At 46.4% G+C, this 17,326-nt stretch overlaps 1 protein-coding gene across 1 annotated transcript in view; it reads left to right on the forward strand.

Moving 5' to 3' along the window:
• The first annotated feature begins 4,904 nt into the window (after nt 1-4,904).
• The window catches only part of TBX20 (T-box transcription factor 20), a 34,024-nt gene continuing 21,602 nt past the window's right edge, over nt 4,905-17,326 (forward strand). Inside the window, exons 1-4 of the mRNA XM_008920948.3 lie at nt 4,905-5,031; nt 7,200-7,434; nt 8,742-8,906; nt 14,137-14,245. Coding sequence (XP_008919196.1) covers nt 4,905-5,031; nt 7,200-7,434; nt 8,742-8,906; nt 14,137-14,245 — 636 coding nt within the window. The remainder of the gene's footprint in view (nt 5,032-7,199; nt 7,435-8,741; nt 8,907-14,136; nt 14,246-17,326) is intronic.

The following is a 17,326-nucleotide window of genomic DNA, read 5'->3' on the forward strand; positions in this document are numbered from 1 at the left end:
CGGTGTTGAGCTATGCCCGGCTGTTCGCGCCCTCCGAGGACAAAGATGCCTCCCGTTCTCGAGCGAGGCAGCCTGCAAAGTGTGAATAATTTTCAGCGAGGAGTTACACTAAGTGGGAAAGCTTTTAGCACATTATCCGCTGGCAATTGGGCTATAATCTAATTGTCAGCCCTCGGGTCTTAATAGAGCCTTTCTCTTTCCACCATTGGATTTGCATCTGAGAGATGCCTAATGGGTTTAAATGCCTCGCATTTTGCTCCAATAAGCCACCTTTTCGCTGTAGGTGACATTGAGACGTTTTTGTTGTGAAATCGGATCTCGGGTACCTGGGCTTCTGCCTTGCTGGCGCGACTATTTTCGTGAAGGGGAGAATGCGAAGCGGCGACAAGGGGGGCGATGTCCCCGCCGCAGCAAGAGCGCTGCGAAAGGGGGCTGCTCCGAAATCGGGGAGCGCAAAGAGAGGAACAATCCAACGGAGAGAGCAATATAATTATGTGCAGAGGAGGAGAAAAAAGCTCCTGAAAGCAGGGCTCGTAAACGCGTGAGGTTGCAGAGGAGCCAGAGCTGTAGCCGGGGAGTGCTGTAGCCGTCGTTCTGTGGAGCAGCGATGCGCTCGCAAGGCACGAACGGGAGTGCTTGAGACCATGCCCGAGAGAATAAACAGCATTCTTTACACAGGACAAACTGTTTTCGTCTACAAGGGGTAAAAATAAGAAAAACCAAAAGATTTTAACTCGTCCTCTCCCTAGGCAGAAGTGCCTTCAAGCCCAAAGCAGTGCCGTAGGATACCTTGCAGAGATGCTGCGGGAGAGAGTGTCAGACACAGACTCCGGTCGACACCGGGCCAGCATCGGTCGGGGCGGGACGGCGGCAGTGAGGGTCTCGGCAGCGGCCACCCCGCACCTGTAGGTTCCTAATTAAATGGAAGAGTGGCCCTCGCCCTCTGCACAGACGACGGATCCGGACGGGAGATGGGGAAATAACAGGAGAAGGGATGAGATGCAAATGCCAGGTTATCCCAAGAGGTAGCCGGGAGAGAGCGGGTGTCAGGTCGGCTCGGTGCCGGGCCCCGTTTAGGGGCACAGCCCCACAGGTGCCACAGCGGGACAACCTACAGGTTTGTCTCTGTGGCGTGAAGCGTGTGGTGTGGGGGCTTTTGCGAGAGAAATAAAAAAAATAAAATAAAAAAAGAGGCAATGCCCCCCCATCACTGCGAGAAAGACTTGCTTAAAATCTGAGCGCGGCTCCCTGCCTGATCTGTGCCCCTCTTCACACACCTCGCCCGCCGCCGGGCCTGAGTGGCCGCGCAGAAACCCACAGGGTCGGAGCTCTTGTCAGAAGGTGCACCTGAAACCATCCCTCTGGCTCGGCAGGTTTCCCAGAGGATTCCTGCGGGTTTCTGTCTCTCGTGTCTCATTCCCGTCGTGATTTTGGCTACGTGAGGAAAGGGCCGGGAAGAAGCGGTGCTCATGGTTTTCAAGGGATCGCGTTTTCTCCTTGGCTTTTCAGGGATCAAAGGGACGTTTTGGAGGAGGGCTGCAAGCTCCCTGTGTGAAACCTGACGGCGAATCTGAGACCTAATCCTGATTAAAACTGGGAATCGAATGAGCGCGACGAGGTGTGCACCAATTACCCGCACGCTTTCTTTGCCGATGCACAAGAGAGTAAGGAGTTTTTTAGGCAAAGGAAGATGGGAAAAGAGGTACTTCGAAAGGATAATAAAGCCTAATGAAATGGCTCTGCCACAGCAGGCTGACACTAGCGACAAACACATGGATTTGCTAGACTGAAAACAAACTGTTGTGTAGATTGCGTGTTCTTTTTGTACGGATAAACAATAACGAAGGATTTAATTGAAACGGGTTCAAACGAGACAATCGCCTTGTTGGGGTGCAGCAGGGTTGGTAACTCTGCTCTCGGGAGGGGGTCGGTACAGCGGTGACAGCCAGTCTGTGCCCGGCTGTGGCAGGGATTAGCTGCTCCGGTTCTCATCCCTCGGGAAGAGCGCGCGGACGTTACTGAATACGTCCACTTGGTTGGGAAAGCAGAGAGGGACCAAGAGTACTGGAGTAGTGATGGGTTTCTCAGCTACCCCCTCGTCTCTGGAAGCCCTCACCGTTCCCAGAGAGGGTCATGGGCAGGGACGGTAAAGCAGCTCAGAGGAGCCAGACTCTCACCCCCTTCCCACTCGGGTACCCCGATCCCCGTGTCTCTCCAGTTCAGACCCGGTGGGGGAGGGAGCCGTAGCGAGGATTAGGCGACCAGAGTTGAGCCCCATTCTCTGCCCACGGGGAAGGAGGGGGTGCTCTGGACGTCTAGACAAGGCTCATTTCCTTATCGGAGGCGGGGCGGGAGAAAAACTAAAAAAAATATAGATTCTCGTGGGATAGAGCGAAACATTGCATGGCTTACCCAAGCAAAAGAAAAGCCACCCCGAGTGGACGGACCCGTTTAAAATAAAATAAAATAAAACGAAGCTCCTAGTTTCTTTCATCTCCGAGTTTTTGATCTCCGAGGTACGAGAAGGGACCCTCAAGCCCCACGTCCGGTCTCACTCTCGGGGGGCAAGCCCCTGCCCGGAGGCAACAGCCAGCCCCATCCCAGGTCCACGGCCGTGCCGCGGCCTCGGTTTTCCCCCTCTCTCGCCGCTCTGCTCCCCTCCCCGCCCGACCCTCCCTGCCCCGCTCACCGCGCAGCGCTTCCCCGCGCCGCGGCCGAGTCCTTCTCTGGCGGATAAAGGTAGGAACCAGCCGCTCCACAGGGCTGGAAATCCCGCGACGAGACAGAGTAGAAAAGGGTCCCGGGCTGCCGCAGCTGCGGGGGCTGAGCCAGTACTTTCCATATGGACCGAAATATCCACCGCCATTCGCCGCTCCCTCCCCTTAGCCCCAGTGGGCCGGGGGCAGCCTCTACTAGGGAGAGGTATGTTGCGACCTGTCTGCTGCGGGACGGAAATAAGGAGAGAGCTTTTTTATTTTATTTTTTTAAAATTATCCTTATTTGTGGGGCGCATAAAGTAGGTAGGAAACCAAAGGCATCCCTGCCACCACCAGAGAAACGATGAAGACAATGATTTCCCCGGCTATTTGTACCAGGCCGGACTCTGCTTTTCAGATAGGGCCAAAGGAGCGCAAGGGCCGGAACCCTCGGGATCCCTGTCCCACCGCCCCTCGCACGCGAGGAGCGGGGCTGTCCCGCAAAGAAATCGGGCCCGTAATTGGAGGGATGTCCCTTGGGATAAAGCGGTAAAGCATCTGGGGGACTTTTTGTTTGTTTGTTTTCTTCGGATTGATGTCGACAGAACCGTTAGTCTCGGTTTCGCTGTGTCCAGAGGCGATGCTTCGCGATCTGACCCTCCCGGCTCTCCGGCCGGGCTCTCTCTTTTCTCCCCTTTTCCCCCGCTTATACCTGAAGCAAGACCGGGCCCCCAGACCACGGTGGGCCACGCCGAAATCCTCTGCCAAACGCTTCAGGCTCTTCTAAATCTTCACATCCCGTTTGTGGTAGACACCCTATCTATTAGCAAATTCAGGTAATGAAAGGGCAAACTGCAGTTGGTCCTCTCTGACCTCAAAGCAATATAACACTATTTCGTCTTCCCCACTTCACTGGCTCTGAAGGGTGACCCGAGTAATTATTTCTCAACATTGATTAATTAAATAAGCAGGAATAGGAGTGGCGCAGACTATACCTGACCAGGTATGTCGTGGCTCTTGGCACAAGCCTGCATGCTAAAAACGCTTGGATTCTGTTCTAGGCTTAAAAGGTGGAACTTCAGTGACAAAGTTGCATGTCCTCTTGTGAGTCGTTTTAGCGAGCAAACATTTTCAGTCATATTTTCATTTAAAGGAATTTAATTAAATGCCCCGGGTTTTGTTTTATTTGTTTGGGGTTTTTTTAATTTATTTATGGGAATATGCTTACAGTATATGTGTATAAGAGTACTGGTGAGCAATTTGCTTAAATCATTGCCTTGAAATAATCTGCTCATTGGTACTATCAGCTCGACCCGACTTTCTCTCTGTTTTATGTTCTTGATCAATACCATCTAGTCTGGTGAAGCCGATGAAACGGACTTGAAGTAAACTGTGCGATCAGCGGCCCACGCACTGGTTTGGCTGGGAAGAGAACGCAGCAAGGGTCTCACCTGAAGTCGGTGAGGGAGAGTACGTCTGACCGGAATGATAATATTTGGGATCTTTTGCAGGAAAACCAAGTGCACGATCAGCCTTAAGGAACATTCTGTCCCAGCAGAAGGCACACAACGACGAAAACGGCTGCTTTGAAAGTTGTGGTCTTTTAATATTTGAATTCAAAATAGAAAATTGACACTCACACGCACGCACCAGAAAAATCCACAATTTCTTTCCATCCTTTCAACGGCTTCTCCGCTGATTCTTGCTTCAGCAAAGCGAATAGCCTGGGGACCTTCTCGGGAGCATCCCCGGTCGTGTGGCCTGCCCCCCCCGTTCCCGCCCCCAGGGCTCCGAGGAACAGAGAGAGCACCCCGAACCGCAGTCGGGGCCCCGGAGGGGAGCGGGGCTGGGCTGCGCGAAGGGGGAGAGGCAGCGGGGAACCGTCCCGAGGGCCGGCCGCCCCCTGCCCACCCCACAGGCTGGCAGAGCCGTCCCCTCCCATCCCGCCCGTCCCTCCTCCTCCCGCTGCCCGCCTCCGCCCCCTCCCCCGCGGCCGGGCCGGGCCGGGCCGGGGCCTTGACGTGTCCCCGGCGCCGATTGGCCGCTGGCCGATAGGATCTCGCGGCCCCGCGTTAAGGCGGGGGAGCGCTCGGCGCCGGGAGCAGAGCGCTTCCCGGTATCCCGGCTCCACCACCCTCGGTCGGTATTCACGCCCGCCCCGTCCGGGCAGCGCCGCACCGAGCCGCGCCGCTTCTCCGCAGAGTGGCCATGGAGTACACGCCGCCCCCCAAGCCGCAGCTCTCCTCCCGGGCCAACGCCTTCTCCATCGCCGCCCTCATGTCGAGCGGCAGCTCCAAGGACAAGGAGTCCCCCGAGAGCACTATCAAGCCTCTGGGTGAGTGGGGACGAGGGTGACCGCCGGGTGTCCGTGAGGTGCGAAACTCCCCTCCGTCCGTCTGTCCCTGGCGGAGCCCGCTGGCCTCCCTGACTCACCCTTCTCCGCGCTCCGGTAGCCGGGGCCGGGCAGCGGCGTGTCCCCCCAGCCCGAAGGCTTCCCCTGCAGAGGGGAAAGCCACACCACCTAAATCAGTTGAGTGTCTTCATCACTCACGGTCGTTTTCAGGCGAGGCTGTTTATGGCATAAACAGTTCCCTAAATTCCCCCAGCTTCAGCTATTCCACTTATTTATCCAGCTTCACCATTTGTAGAATAATCTCACACCCTAAGGTAGTTTTATTTCTCTTTGCTGATATGAAATGAATCTCTTAAATATTTATTGCAAATCCTCTCTGTTTTTGAAGTCAAATGAGAAGACTCTCCGTTATCGTACCTAGGCTTACAAGGGGTATAAAACTTGTGCGTAGACCTGGAAATCCGTTTGCTCCACAGCTCCGCGATGTAGGCTCATATAGGCTGTTTTACTGTTCATAGACCGGAAGGATTTTTGTAGTATTGCTTGCGATTTTTGGGTAAGCGATTTCGCTTCTATTCGGTTGCCTCCATTCAGAATCCTGAAAGTTTTTAAAAAACATTAACGTCTTCCCCTCATCTCCCACCCTCCTCCCCACCGAGTTTCTGACGTTTGTCGTCCTTGCATGTATCCAGGAGTTCGCAGAAAACTACAAAAAATGTGTTAAGCTCTCAGGGCGCCAATGAACAGGATTACATTCAACCTTAAAAGAATTTAGAAAAGGCAGCTCCCTCAGCGTCTGCTCCATCTAATCAACTGTCTCAGAAGATTTCACATAGTCCAGGGATTCATTGTGAACTTTATTTTTTTAGTCTAGGCGCTAATGTAGGCCGGGAATGTTGTGATATTCCCATTCGACATGTTTACAACAGCTTGTGTTAAACGCAGTGTTAGTGCTAGTGGGGATTTGTTTGTTTTTTTCCTTTTTCCTGAAACCGCTTGTTTAATTTAACTTTTCAAAAATTTTTAACTCCATCCCACATGCCATTCAGCTTTTAATCGAAGGGAAACGGCTGCCTGTAACTCGACTTTTATTAAGTGGAGATTCGGGTAAAACCTTTCCCTGGAGGGGTAGGGCGCGTTCGTGCACCACCCGTTCCTTGGCGCCGGGCGGCGGATCCGTCGCCGCATCCCGTGCGGCAGCATGGGGCCGAGACAGAGCCCGCGCAGCCCTGGTCCCTCCCGGCCTCGTCTACAGGAGAAACTCCCAGCGGAGCTGCTGAAGCCCCCAGAAACTTCCCGGGACTTGCGGGGGTGGGCGGCAGCGCCGGCGGGACCAGCCGCGGCGGGAGGCAGCGTCAGCAGGCAGCTACTGCACCCACGTAGGTTGCGCGGCCGCACGCAGCTCCCCTGGAGCCTATTTCTCCAAAGGAGCTTGTTCAGCGTCAGCAAACCGGCTGGGAGGCAAGGCAGACCTGGTTTTCCGGGAGGGTGAGCCCGCGCTCGCCGTTGAATTAGTATTAAGGGTTCGCTTCCCCCGCGGAGGAAGTGCGGAGCCTGCGCTTCTGAGTTGCGCGCTCTGCCAGCGGCGCAATCTAGGAGCAGCCTCAGCGCTGCCCCAGCGTGGCCCCGGTCCTCAGCAGCCCCTCGGCGCCCAAAGCTCCCGTTTTAATGAGAATTAGTGACCTTTCCATGGAACGCCTGGGTTAGCAGGGGGGCAGCGCTCAGGGCCTGCTCTGCCCCCTCCGCGCCCCGCAGAGCGGGTCACAGCCGGGCGGCGACTCGGCCGGGGTCGCGCTGCCCCCCGCCGCCCCCCGGCATCTCTCCTGGTGAGCCTCTGGAGAGTGGCGCCGTTCCATGCTCTTCCCGGAGCTCATCTCAAAAAATCACCACCGCTGCTCTCAAAATGATGAGCTGACGCCTAAAGAACAAGCGCGGGTTTGCGGGTGTGCTGGGGCAAAACGAGGGCAGAGGAACGACAAATGCCTTTTTATATGTATATATATATATATATATATATACTAATATACATGTATATTTAAATAGCTTGTCTCGGCGGTCGCCCCGTCCTGGCTGAATGCCCCCTAGACTCTCTCTTTTTTTTTCCCTTTTTGTCTTTTTTTTTTTTTTTCCCTCCTCCCCGAACTCTGCAGAACAATTCGTTGAGAAATCCTCTTGCGCCCAGCCTTTGAGCGATTTATCCAGCCTGGACCCTCACGGGGATTTTAGCAGCAGCCCTTCGTCCCTGTGCACCGAGCCCCTTATACCCACCACCCCCATCATCCCCAGCGAGGAGATGGCCAAAATCTCCTGCAGCCTGGAGACCAAAGAGCTCTGGGACAAGTTTCACGAACTGGGTACCGAGATGATCATCACCAAATCCGGGAGGTAAGGCTGGGCAGCTCCGGGTTTTTTCTCCGGGCAGCTTTCCCCCTGGCTTTGGTCAGGGGGAAATAAGGCAAAATAACAGAAACCCCGCGGGTTTTGTATCGGGAGAGCAGCAAGGCTGGGCTAAGGGGAGAAGAAGAGGAGGGTGAAGCCCCTTATTTGCCGCAGCTCCTCGGCGGGCCCGGCCCGGCGCTGCGCGGTGCGGTGCACGGAACCCCGCTGGGGCAGAGGGAGAGGCGGCCCGGGGCGGCAGCGGGGCGGATGGAATCCATCCGAGGGGTCCCACTGGATGGGTAGAAATGTTGCTTCCCTTATAATTCGGTCTGTAACAAAAACACCGCAGTGATTTTTGCGGGGCTGGGTTGTTTCAGACCGAGGGAAACGCGAGGACGTGGGGAAGTAATTCGGTCAGAGCTTGGCTTGGTTTGTTCTTTTCACTCGGTTGCAAAAACGCGCAAAAGAATCCCACGCCTTCTCGTAATCTCAAACTATGCCGTTTCGTCAGTAAAGCTTCTGGATTTGAGTCAGTTAAACGGAGTCCGGAGAAGCCAGATGTTTTTTCGGGTCTTGTAATCGCCCAAGTTACTTTTTATTAATGTAGTTCCCTGACGGCATTTTTTTTTCCCTAAGTGGTGAGATCTATTGTCATATGTTTGTTTGTTTTTTGTTTTTTTTTAATAATATTAAAAAAGTAGGTAAAACACCTGCAATTTGAAGTTCAGCATTTCAAATTGTTCAAAGGTATTTAACTTTATTTCTGTCTACAACATGACCTTACACTTTTAAATTGTGTTTTGTCAAAACTTAAGTACCGAAAAGAAAGTTTAGTTTTGAGAATTCCGCTCAAAAATATCCTGAGCAGGCTTAGAAGAACACTCATCCAAAATATGTGAGAATAATAACAGAAATAATTTCTGCAATATTTCCCTAACAGTAGTATGGATGCCATAAAAATTAAAAAAAACCCCAAACTTTCTAAAGATATATGTACATTAGGTTCAACTATTTTCTGAAATCACTGTGTACTTTTAACTAGCAGGCAAAGAGTATATTTCTCCTTTACTTTTTATTTTTTACCTTTTTTTTCCTTTTTGTTTTCCAAATATCATTTGGATTTCAAGCTGCTTTTTCTCTGCCTATTGGAGAGACACAAGATTTAACTTCCATCATGCTTAAACAGAATCAACAGATGCTTTTAGTTTTTACAGGTGGTTTAAATATAATTCTTACTTGTAGCAGCTTTTCAGAAACTCTCTTATTTCTGTTCTCTATCCGCATATTTATTTTCTGATTTGCCTTTATTTCAGGAGAATGTTTCCAACGATCAGGGTTTCCTTCTCGGGAGTGGATCCTGAGGCCAAGTATATTGTGTTAATGGATATAGTTCCTGTGGACAATAAAAGATATAGATATGCCTACCACAGGTCTTCCTGGTTAGTGGCTGGAAAAGCTGACCCTCCTCTCCCTGCAAGGTTTGTAGATTTTACTGCTGATCGTTTATTTTTCTTTACTTTTCTTTTTTTCTTCCTTCAAGAAATACTTCCTATTGATTTTTCCACGCTGTTTGCAAACAGTGCTCTGAGATCTTGAGTCCATGCTCAACAGTTGGTTGTAAAACTGATTAATTTTCTGTGATGCAGAATCTGGCGTCAAACCTCTGCTTGAGGTTTGATTTATACTGAGTTTGTTTGAGAACAGAATTTGTTTAAGGGTTCTTTTATACAAATGCTGTTTGTTTTCTAATTTTTTTTAATGAAGTTTATCTTTATTGAGATAAGAAAGCTTGAAAAAAAAATTATTTGTCTCTTGGCTTGCCCTCCCCTCTCCCCCTCAGTATTTGACCCCATAATTTGAAGCGATCCAGGCACCACTAGCCAAGCCAAAGTGGAAATACTACATTTCAGTTCAGTGCTGTTTATGCTTGAAATTATATTATTTCTCTAACATATCCAGCATTTACTAACCAAGAATTCTATTCTTACTTTTAGTCATCTCATAAACAGCAGGCAAAATACAGATCGGTTCTACAGCACAGATACCTTTTTTTTTTTTTTCTTAAGAAATCATGACATATTCTGAGACATCAGGAAAAAAAATCAAATAAATCCTCTAAAATAAATTCCTTTTTCTACAGAGAAAGAAATGCTGTAGAGATTCAATTTCTAAAATCATTCAATTAATGTAATTAATGGCTGATTCCTTTCATCACTGGGCAACTGAGGCTGCAGCACCGGGCTGTACGATGGGAGGGCACTTCAGCGGAGACCCACACTTCATCCTATTCAGCCCAGCACTTCAGTACGTACTTAAGTCCCCAAGTCCAGTAAGACTGCAGCACATGTCGAACGGCTTTGCTGAGTCAGAGCCGGAGATATGAAAATAATGGGGATGCCTCTCTGGCTTCAAAGAAACTTTTCGTGAAGGGCTCTGCACACGGATACAGATCTGCTCCAGGTGGCTTAACCTGGGGTTAAGAACTCACCTATTACAGAGGTAGAAATTAGAAGTGAAACACAAGAAATGGAAACAAATTTTTTTTAGTGTGTGAGTATAGGCACGAAATACTGCACAATTTCCTTATATAAATAGTTGAACTGAAATCTTGGTGACTGGTGATCTCTGGAAGGCTGCTCGGGGAAGTAAACAAACAAAAAGCACAACCAGAGAAGCTGTGATTAAAGACAGCAACCTAGGAGTTATGTCGGCTTTGTTTTCATGGCCAAAAACTCCTTTTTGCAATGTGGTTAACGTCTGAGGGCTTCATTTGACGTATTGTAATGGGCACTGATCGAAACCCAAAGAAAAAACATAGATCCTTCTCCAAAGGAGTGAGCATCAAAAGAAGAAATAACAGAAGGACAGAAATAGTTTTAAGGCAGGGTTCTCCCCTTCTTTTTTCTGTGTTCATGCCCCTTTTGGGATACCTTTAAATAGATACTAATTTGCACTTTATCTGGCACAGTCTAGTTCAACAAGGAAATACAAGAACATAAGACAAGAAACTGATCCTTGTAATAATTAGCAACTGCCCTATTGAGTGTTTTAAAGTTGGGGTCAAAACTTCTTGAAGTTTCATAGTTGGGGTCAAACCTTCTTGAAGTTTCATAGTTATTATCATTGTACTGTGGTAGCTCTTTGGGGTCCTTAGTGGATCAGTACCCCGATGGGCAAATGTGTATCTGTGCTGTTCCAAGGATACTTTGCCTCTGTGTATAAATGTCCACCTTTCCTCTTTCATTTTCACGATGCTTAGCCAAAAAGACTATTGATCATACCACAGGCTTAAATCACTTTTTCTTTGTATGAACAGTACTTAAATATACATTTATGCACTTCGTCCTTTCTATGTTTCTCTTTGGTGAGAAAAAGGATGTCAAGAGGTTCAGTGTGCCAATGTTTGCATTACTAGTGCTTCTTCTACAGTGTTAATGCATCTTTTGAGGTGGGAGTCCTCAGTCTTGCTTGAACAGATTAAAAGTAGTACTCCTCCCATCTTGAAACGAGTTTGGTCCTGCTCCAGTAACAGGAACCCTTAATGAAGTTATGATTTCTTGTCCTCCAAACACGCGGTTTCAGCTCTCTGTACTTGAGGAGTGTCAGCAAGGGGCGTATGTGTGCTTGGCGTCTGGGCACTGGTAACATGGTGCTTACTCCCCACACGCATCACTGCCTGCATCTGCACAGGCACGATGGCAACAGGGGAATTATTCAGGAGTTACATTGTGCATGGGTGTAAGAATTTGCAGGATTGAACCCCTTAGGTGGTTTGCTCTTTCCATTATAAAAATAACTTTCAACACTAAGACAATTTTGTGTTGTTTTTTTGGGGGTTGTGTTTTTTGTTTTTGTTTTTGTTTTTTTTTTTTTTCAAATTAACAAGTATCCTGTGATTCTATTTGAAAGATTAGCCCTTCAGGGAACTTTCTATTGAAACCAGTTTTATCCTTGTCTTCCTGCTGTCAATGTTGAAGACAAGTTTATGTTGCAACGAACACTTAAATAAAAATACTTTTCAGAGACACTTTAGGAAATCTTCTAAAGTGCTATCTGGGGATAGAGTTACTATGTGATATTTTATGTTTGTCTTCCACTTTGCTAAGACTGTGTGAAATGTCAGTTTAATAAGTTTCAGCATGTACTTTTGTTTGATCTTCCTTTATCAACTCCTTTCTTTACTCAAAAGTTTGTCACTTTTTTTTAACTATATTTGTCTACAATAATTTGTTTAATGAAATTATAGTGTTTACACACAGAGAACTCTAGGTAGGAAGCCTTTAAAAGGTATTATATTTTTCAAATTATTTGAGACCATATGGTAAATAAAAGTAGCATGCATGGAGCTTGTGAGACCAGACCGACTGGTAAACTAAATAGAGGGAGTGTGGTATCACATCACAAAATATACAAGAAAGAAGCAGTACCTAAACCTTGCACATATTATGAAACATCATATACTGTGGAGCAAATTCATACCCAAATATGGCTCCTAAATCCTTTGTGAGTCAAAGCAAGTAGGCCCTCACATCTGGCTGGCCTTAGGCAGCTGAGCCCACACAAGCTTCTGGGGGAGCCTTGTGTGCTGCATTGGAATGTGCATATTTATCTCTTTAACCTGTTTGCTCATGGTCTTGCCGACAACTTCGGCTTCAGAAAGCAATATGTCAACTCTCTCTTCTGAGGTACAAGCCTGGGCTGTAGGAGAATTGTGTGAAATAGGTGTAGCTCACCAAGTAGAGCCCCGTGTTGCACTGGAATCAATGGTGTGCAGCAAATGGGCAAATTAAAATTAGGTCTGTTATTACACTTCTGTAACTGATATTATGGTGCCATCCTTCAGTGATTTCCCTGTTGGCACTCTGCTAGCATACAGGAACTTGGTAGTTTTAAAGCAGTGCCAAGCATTAACCACTGATGATGTAAAACAATTGTGCTCAGCTTTGCGACACATGAAAGTCTTCACTCATTCCCCAGCACATATTTGAAATACTTTGCCTTTTTGGTCCCAATTAGCCAAATCTTGCTGAGCCTGACATTCTGTGATCACAATAAACATTATTAGTTATCCAGACATTCAAAATTAGGAGTCAGGCTCCAAAGAGAAATGTCACAAGGCTGGCTGAAACATTGGAGGACATTTTTGTGACTCTTTGTTTTGCCTTCTCTAATTCAGGACTCTAAAGATTGAGATTTTCACAGCTTTTTAGAGGAAGGCAAAGTTAATTTTCATGAAAGCTAAAATTCTTTTGTCATAACAGGGTTCCAGGTCTTAGGTTTTCTGATACATCATCATTTTTTATGAGCTTTGCAGTGCAATCATCAGAGTCAATAACAGTGAGGACACCCACATGCTAGGAATATTTTATTGCAACAGGCCTAGCATCCCATTCATGAACATAGCTAGAGCAGCCAAGCTGTGCTTCAGATCAATGTAAGGAAAACATTCTGCACATCTGAAGTGAGCTGTGCCTGTAAAACTTTGGTTTCATTGTGACTTGGGGATTCTGCCAGCAAAAATGGAGAGTGCAGGATCAAATCTCCATCGTCTTAGAGCAAAAGAGCTGTGCTCCCTAGTGTCTTTAGTATGGTCATTCCTCGACTAGGGATCAGTGTAGCCTATTGGGGAGTTACACCCAATCATTTAGTGGTTTTTCCATTCTAAAATCGTAGCCCAACAACAAGAACAAATGTTTATCTTTCTAACCTCACATCTCAGTGTGTCCCACCCACCTAATGGAAGAAATCCATTCGTGTGGCCAAAGATATCACCCAAAATGAGAGTCAGGCCTCGGGGAGTGATAACTAATGCAGACAGAAGCAGAACAGGGCTGGTTTGCACTAGCTGAAGGTCTAGTCCAGCTCTTAATTCACTATCACAAAAGAACATTTGAGTTAATAATTTTCAGCAATATATTATTCCTATAAAATCATTGTTTTTAAATAGCCTGGCACTTGTAATTAGTCTAGTCATAATGTATATATCATTGTACCTACATGTCTTCTTGTTTCCTTTTCTTCTGCTTAATTTCCCAAGTGGTGGATTGTTAATTACAGAGCTGCAATTAATTTTTCATGTCAGACCACTGTGCTGGACTGCAGCCTTCAACTTCTTATAAACAGATGTCACCACAGCGAACGTGTGATCGAGTGCAGGTTAAAATCATTATCACAGCTTAATGTTACAAATAAAGAAAAATGCGTTTTTATCTACATTCCCCCATTATCTCTGTAATGACACTATGTTTTTTCTCTTGGTTCTGTAGTCATTGTTATTTTAAGTGCTTGTTAGTACAGCTGTGGGGAAAGACATGATCAATTTTTCTTTTGGGAAAAGACACAACAGCAAATGTTAGTTAATGTCTCCATTTTAGATAACTGGATAAAATAATAGGTATGGTTAGGGAGCAGTCTAGCACTCAGACACAGGATTCTTCATTAGGTTCCAGTGAACTAAATAAGTCATGTGTTTTACTGTCTTTCATTATTAGCTGTTTTTCAGGCATTAATTAATTTGGGGGAGATGGTGTCTTGTTCTAGCAGCAATTTGTATTACCCTAAGCTGTCGGGAAATCTGTGTCCGTGAAACTACTGCACATCCCAAAAGCAAGATGATATGTGCTTTTTAATTTCATATGGAGGTGATGCCCAAGCACAAACCAAGAGGCGGGATTTCATACGAGCAGACCTTCTCCCTGTGTTTTTTAGGTTGTATGTGCACCCTGACTCCCCATTCACAGGAGAGCAACTGCTGAAGCAGATGGTGTCCTTTGAAAAAGTGAAACTCACCAACAACGAGCTGGATCAGCACGGCCACGTGAGTAGCCCTCCTGGTGTGAATGGGTAAAGGAACGTCTGTAGGGGAATTGCTCGCTTGTGCCACAGGGCTAAGCTTGCAGGAGAGAGACTGGAATGGGGAAAGGTTGTTATGGCTCCCACGTTACACCTCTCTTGGCCAACCCCTAGTACTACAGTGAAAGAAGATGTTGTGTGAAGCTTGAATGTGCTTGGTTTAACACATTTTAGGGCTCCTTTGGGTTCTTCTGTTGTTGAGGAATAGGCAGCTTAAAAATCAGGTTTTTTTTTAATATTTTATAAGGTAGAGCCCAAGTCAATGGTTCAAATCATGGTCCTGCTGCCATCAGAGGCAGAACATTCATCAGAGACAAGTTCAGGGCGGATATAAGTATCAAAGTAAGGGATAGAAGTAAGGCAGATGAGCCATTTTTTGTGCTTCTGCTTGCATTTTGTGACTTGGCAGTATGCTCTGCCACATGCAATGGCCAGCAAACCCATGTGCTTTTATATGTGTGATTTGAAGCTCCCTCTCACTTCAGGCTAGAACTCCTTTACTTCCAGACTCATTGCAGCCTGCGCATAGAGTCAGAAGAAAATACTGATGTGACACCAAAACAAGGCCTATAGAATTATAAGAATAAATGTGCCTCAGTTGCCCTTGAGATAACTGTAGGTTAACTGCAAGTCAAAGTGCCAAAGTCTGGACTTGGGCCTCTAGAGGAGCAAGAGGTGCCAGTTTGTTGTCACAAGCCCAGAGGCTGGAAGCTGGTAAATAGGATGCAGAACTGCTGGCCACGGTTTCCTGCTATCCTCTGTTAGAGGGGACAACTCCTTTAGTTACCTGACTATCTACTGGTAGGTGGTAAGAAAAGGTACTGTCTGTCCTGTCCTCTCCCTTAAAGTGACTGTGAAGTGCAGAATTGACTTAGTAGGGTGTCCAAATTGCAAAGAAAAAACTAAAAGTGTTGCCTCTGGGCTTGGTGGTTCTCTCAGGGAAGTTAGAAGGAGCATGGGGATGGATTTGAAAGAGTTGTTGGCTGAGAACAGGGCAGTTCAGAGGAGAGAGATTAAAGGCAGTGTTAGTAAATGAAGTGTTGGGAAGAGAGGAGTGATTTTGAATTCTAAAGCATTTGTAGCAGTAACTAATTTGTACAGCTGAATAATTAGGGTGTACAATGTATCAGAAACCCCTTTCCTAGTGTGGCATTTATTGACTGTGTGAAACAGTGGCCATTTGTCTGACCTGTGTTCTGTGAAAATGTTTCTCATCCAAAAGAGAATTTTTACTAATTTCAGGACCTGAGAATTGAATCACAGCCATGATCATTTAAAATACATCCCAGAAATAACAAGAACAAAAGTATTTTAAAAACCCCAAGCAAACAAAAGAAAACCCAGAAAGCCTTGTGTTGTTCTTTTGTAAAGATCCATTTGTGGGTACATTGTTCTTGAATTCAGTTCCCACCGTTGTTCCTTTCATGACTGGTGGAGAATGTATTTTTTTTCCCTCTCTTTTATTTCATAATAAGGGCAAAGCTGAAGATTTGTGGGCTCTATCACCGAGTGATGATAGAGCAGTATACGTGCGCACTTAAAAAGAAGCATTTTTCATCATAACAGGGGCCATGTGTGCCTCTAATAAAGGGCTTGCAGCAGTATATTGCAAGCTAGTTAGGAGCAGTGCAGTTCCCAGAAGCCCAGACAAGTATAAAGAAGAAGTAGGTTGGAGAAGCTGTCGGGAACAGAGACATGACAGAGCAAGAAGATGTAATCGTCTCAAATACAGGCAGTGGGAGAAAATGATCCATAGTGTTTGAGATACAACCTTCCCATTAATTTCCAAAGAAGCAGTAGAGGTTGATCCCATTCTTTACACAAAGGCAACGTGGATGGAAAGTTTTGCGTGTTCAGTTAAGAATAAGCCCTGAAGGCTTGATCCTGTGTTGAGATTTGCCTGACAGGTATTATGCCTTCATGGAGCACTCCCTTTTTAATATTTTGTGAGTTTTTATGTTCCAAATTAGGGTATCAGGTTTTATATGAAGCCCTATTGAAGCTATGTAAATACCACCATTGGATGATCAGTAGAATAAAGAAAGAAATTAATTCTCTGGAGCCTGTAAGGAGGGCTCACTGTGCTACGGCCCATGGCATTTCTGAACTCCTGTGTACTAAGAGAAGAGGAGAATTGAAGCACCATCCAAAATCTCTCCCTTCAGTTTGAAAGAGCCAGTCTTTACTGGTGAGAAGTTTTTAATTATGTTTGATAAAGTGTGTTGGTTTCTGAGGAAGTTTGGATGACCTAAAAGATGCCTTTGGATACAAGTTATAGGTAGAGAAGCTAGATCCAACCTGATTCCATCTTGTTCTAGTTGCTTTCTTTCTTCAACCTCTAGAAGACAGTTTTGGGAGTTCAGGTAATTGTGGTGTTTTATTTGTAAGGTGGTCATTTCCTAAAAAGGATTCTGGAGAGAAGAGAGGCCTTTGTTTGTTCTAGCATTTGTTTGTTTTCTCCTATTCCGAGACTTTTGGTGTTGGCAAGCATTTCTGCATGTGTACCTTCAGCAACATGCGTAACCCCGTAGCTATGCACATATTCTCCCCAAGCATCAGGCAGAAGTCTTATCTCTGTGTGCATGACATACAGCTTGCTCTGTGGAAATGCTTTCAGATATCCTTACCAGAGGAAGGAAATGGCTCCTATCTCTGGATTTTTATAGCCGAGTGAGTAATTCCCATTTTTCTGGCTGTGAAACATTTATGAATGTGACTTTTTTCTCCAGATTTCTGGTGATGTTTTTCACACAGAGTACTTTCTTTAGGACTTCTGGTTGCACTTTGTTGGGGTGGCATAGTTTCTGGTTTCTGGTGAGGTGAACCATGAGTGTATACATTATTGTAATTGCTTTTCTGGCATTTACAATAACAAAACTTAAACACATGAATGTTTGCAAAAGCAAACAGAAAGGTGTGAACATGGCCAACAAATAATTGTGAAAGCAGGGATTTTGAAATAGCCACAAGGAGTTATGCCCAGGATTTTTTAGAGTCAACCACGCAGAAGTTAGGAAGTTCCATGTTTTTAGAAAGAAAACTTTGC

The sequence above is a fragment of the Manacus vitellinus genome, unplaced genomic scaffold, assembly GCF_001715985.3.
Source record: "Manacus vitellinus isolate BGI_N305 unplaced genomic scaffold, ASM171598v3 scaffold_3_pilon, whole genome shotgun sequence".
Taxonomy (NCBI): Eukaryota; Metazoa; Chordata; class Aves; order Passeriformes; family Pipridae; genus Manacus; species Manacus vitellinus.